The sequence below is a fragment of the Bison bison genome, unplaced genomic scaffold, assembly GCF_000754665.1.
Source record: "Bison bison bison isolate TAMUID 2011002044 unplaced genomic scaffold, Bison_UMD1.0 scf7180017864132, whole genome shotgun sequence".
Classification (NCBI taxonomy): Eukaryota; Metazoa; Chordata; class Mammalia; order Artiodactyla; family Bovidae; genus Bison; species Bison bison.
In genome coordinates this window covers 645,201-648,091 of record NW_011494704.1, presented here as the reverse complement: position 1 = coordinate 648,091, position 2,891 = coordinate 645,201, and the positions used below count along the sequence as shown (strand labels likewise).

The following is a 2,891-nucleotide window of genomic DNA, read 5'->3' as shown; positions in this document are numbered from 1 at the left end:
TGGGGGGGCGGGGGGAGGACAGTCGATGACCTCGTCCCTCACACCCACCTTCCCGCTACCGGAAAATAATGCCGCTCGAATTGGGTCCCTTCCTCCCCTTCGGCTGTTTGCAGCCTTACCCCTGGAGGCCAGCTCCTAGCTCCCATCCCCGATGCGCTTCCTGTTGGAGGCTCCAGAATGATGCTTGAGCCCTCCTGCATCCACCCCCCCTTTTCCCTTCCTCTCCTTCAGCTAAAGATGGTGCCCCCTGCGTTTTCGGAGGAACTGTGTACCAGAGCGGAGAGTCTTTCCAGAGCAGCTGCAAATACCAGTGCACGTGTCTGGACGGGTCGGTGGGCTGCGTGCCCCTATGCAGCGTGGATGTCCGCCTGCCCAGCCCCGACTGCCCCTTCCCTCGGAGGGTCAAACTGCCCGGGAAATGCTGCGAGGAATGGGTGTGTGATGAGCCCAAGGAGCACACCGTGGTCGGCCCTGCGCTCGCGGGTGAGCTGAGCCTCCAAGTCAGCCTCGTGATTCTCCCCCAGGGGCCGAGTCCTGACTTGGCCGAGGGCAGGGGGAAGTGACTTAGCCTGGTGTCTTACCTTGTGTTTGTGTGCTCTGCTCTCGTAGCTTACCGGCCAGAAGACACGTTTGGCCCAGACCCAACCATGATCCGAGCCAACTGCCTGGTCCAGACCACAGAGTGGAGTGCCTGTTCCAAGACCTGCGGAATGGGCATCTCCACCCGGGTTACCAATGACAACGCATTCTGCAGGCTGGAGAAGCAGAGCCGCCTCTGCATGGTCAGGCCTTGCGAAGCTGACCTGGAGGAGAACATTAAGGTATGGTGTTCTGTTTCTATTGACTCCTGGTCATGGAACAAGAGTGGACTGGCCTACAGCTAGGTCTCTTATCACCCGTGTTACAGAGGCCTGTTATCTCCAAAAATATCATTGAGCTGTTTTACTGGGATGAGACTTTCCCTAATAGAAACCACCAGTTTTCCACTAGAAAATCTTCCACAGCCCTGTTTCATTCAAGACACCCCCAAAGAGGCCATGTCTATTTTTGGAAAACTGACAAATGAGACTCAAACTTTCCCTCCTCAAAATATAAACAGAAGTTAAATGCCCCAGAGACTAGAACACACAGAAGTTGAAGAAAGCCACACCCCTTGCAGAGTCATTGATTTTTCTCTCCTCTCTTGTCTTTCTCAGAAAGGCAAAAAGTGCATCCGGACCCCCAAAATCTCCAAGCCTATCAAGTTTGAGCTTTCTGGCTGCACCAGCATGAAGACATACCGAGCTAAATTCTGCGGAGTGTGCACAGACGGGCGGTGCTGCACCCCCCACAGAACCACCACCCTTCCCGTGGAGTTCAAGTGTCCTGATGGGGAGGTCATGAAGAAGAGCATGATGTTCATCAAGACCTGTGCCTGCCATTACAACTGCCCCGGAGACAATGACATCTTCGAGTCACTGTACTACAGGAAGATGTATGGAGACATGGCCTAAAGCCAGAGACAGTGAGACACGTGAATTTTAGGCTGTCACTTGAATCGATTCACATCTCATTTTTGTGTACACGTGATTTCAGTGGCATGTTATTTAAATCTGTGCTTCTAACTGGGGAAAAGAAAAATTCCCACCAAATTCAAAATACCGTGCCATGTGATATTCAAACGAATAGTCCGTCAACCCCAGACACTGGTTTGAAGAAATTGAGACTTGATCATAGGACTGTATTAGTGCACAGCGCCAGCATGTATGCTAGGAGCAGTGGGAGGAGGCCAGTAGAAAGCCTTGTCATCTTTAGGGGTAGTGATGTGACTGCTATTTGGAGTGTCACTGAAAAGGAAAACTTTAGCATGCTCACTGATCTGCCTATAGCTCCAGCAACAGCTCGGATGTGCGTTCTCCAGCCATCATGAGGCTGAGTCAAGTTCGTCTCTAAGTCAGAACAGCAGATTCAGCTATGACATTCTGATTCAAGGACATTGTTCAGGAATCAGAATTCTGTCTATTAGACTGGACAGCTTGTGGCAAGCTAATTTGCCTGTAACAAGCCAGATTTTTTTTTATTGATACTGTAAATATTGTGTGTATATATATATATATTTGTACAGTTATCTAAGTTAATTTAAAGTTGTTTGTGCCTTTTTGTTTATGTTTTTAATGCTTTGATATTTCAAGTGTTAGCCTCAATTCTGAACACCATAGGTAGGACGGAAAGCTTGTCTGATAATTCAAAGCATGAAATGGATATTCAAATAGAATTTCTGTGCAGTTGGAGCAACAGTCCATCCAAACAGGTTGTTTGCTGAAGGTGAGGCAGTGATGTCCTTCAAAGTCTGATCTGTAGGTTGGAAACGTGGTAGCCTCACTTTTAACGAACAAATGACCTTTATTAAAAATGAGTAGCTCTGTATAGCTGATTGGTTTTTCCACCTGGAAGCATTTGTCTCTACTTTGACTATGACTGTTTTTTGGACAGTTTATTTGTTGAGAGTGTGACCAAAAGTTACATGTTTGCACCTTTCTAGTTGAAAATAAAGTATATATTTTTTCTATAAAGGGCTTGGTTTTTCATTTATTAAATGGGAAGTTTTTGTCTTAAAACTATGCACTTATAATTTTCTAAATATCTTTTTCTCATCTATTCTTATCAATTGGTTGATCCCTTCAATAGGATTTTTACATAAACATATTTCACAATGAATCAGGTGTCACAAATTTACAGGCATACACACTGTTGAGCACACAGGCATTTTTCATTATTTTCACTGCTGCTGCTGCTGCTAAGGTGCTTCAGTCGTGTCCAACTCTGCGACCCCATAGACGGCAGCCCACCAGGCTCCCCCGTCCCTGGGATTCTCCAGGCAAGAATACTGGAGTGGGTTGCCATTTCCTTCT

At 47.0% G+C, this 2,891-nt stretch overlaps 1 protein-coding gene across 1 annotated transcript in view; it reads left to right on the top strand.

Annotated features, from left to right (window-relative positions):
• CTGF (connective tissue growth factor) overlaps positions 1-2,552 on the top strand; it is a 10,967-nt gene extending 8,415 nt beyond the window's left edge. The window contains exons 2-4 of the mRNA XM_010839690.1: positions 190-483; positions 610-821; positions 1,197-2,552. Coding sequence (XP_010837992.1) covers positions 190-483; positions 610-821; positions 1,197-1,493 — 803 coding nt within the window. The 3' untranslated portion in view covers positions 1,494-2,552. The remainder of the gene's footprint in view (positions 1-189; positions 484-609; positions 822-1,196) is intronic.
• The last annotated feature ends 339 nt before the right edge of the window (positions 2,553-2,891 follow it).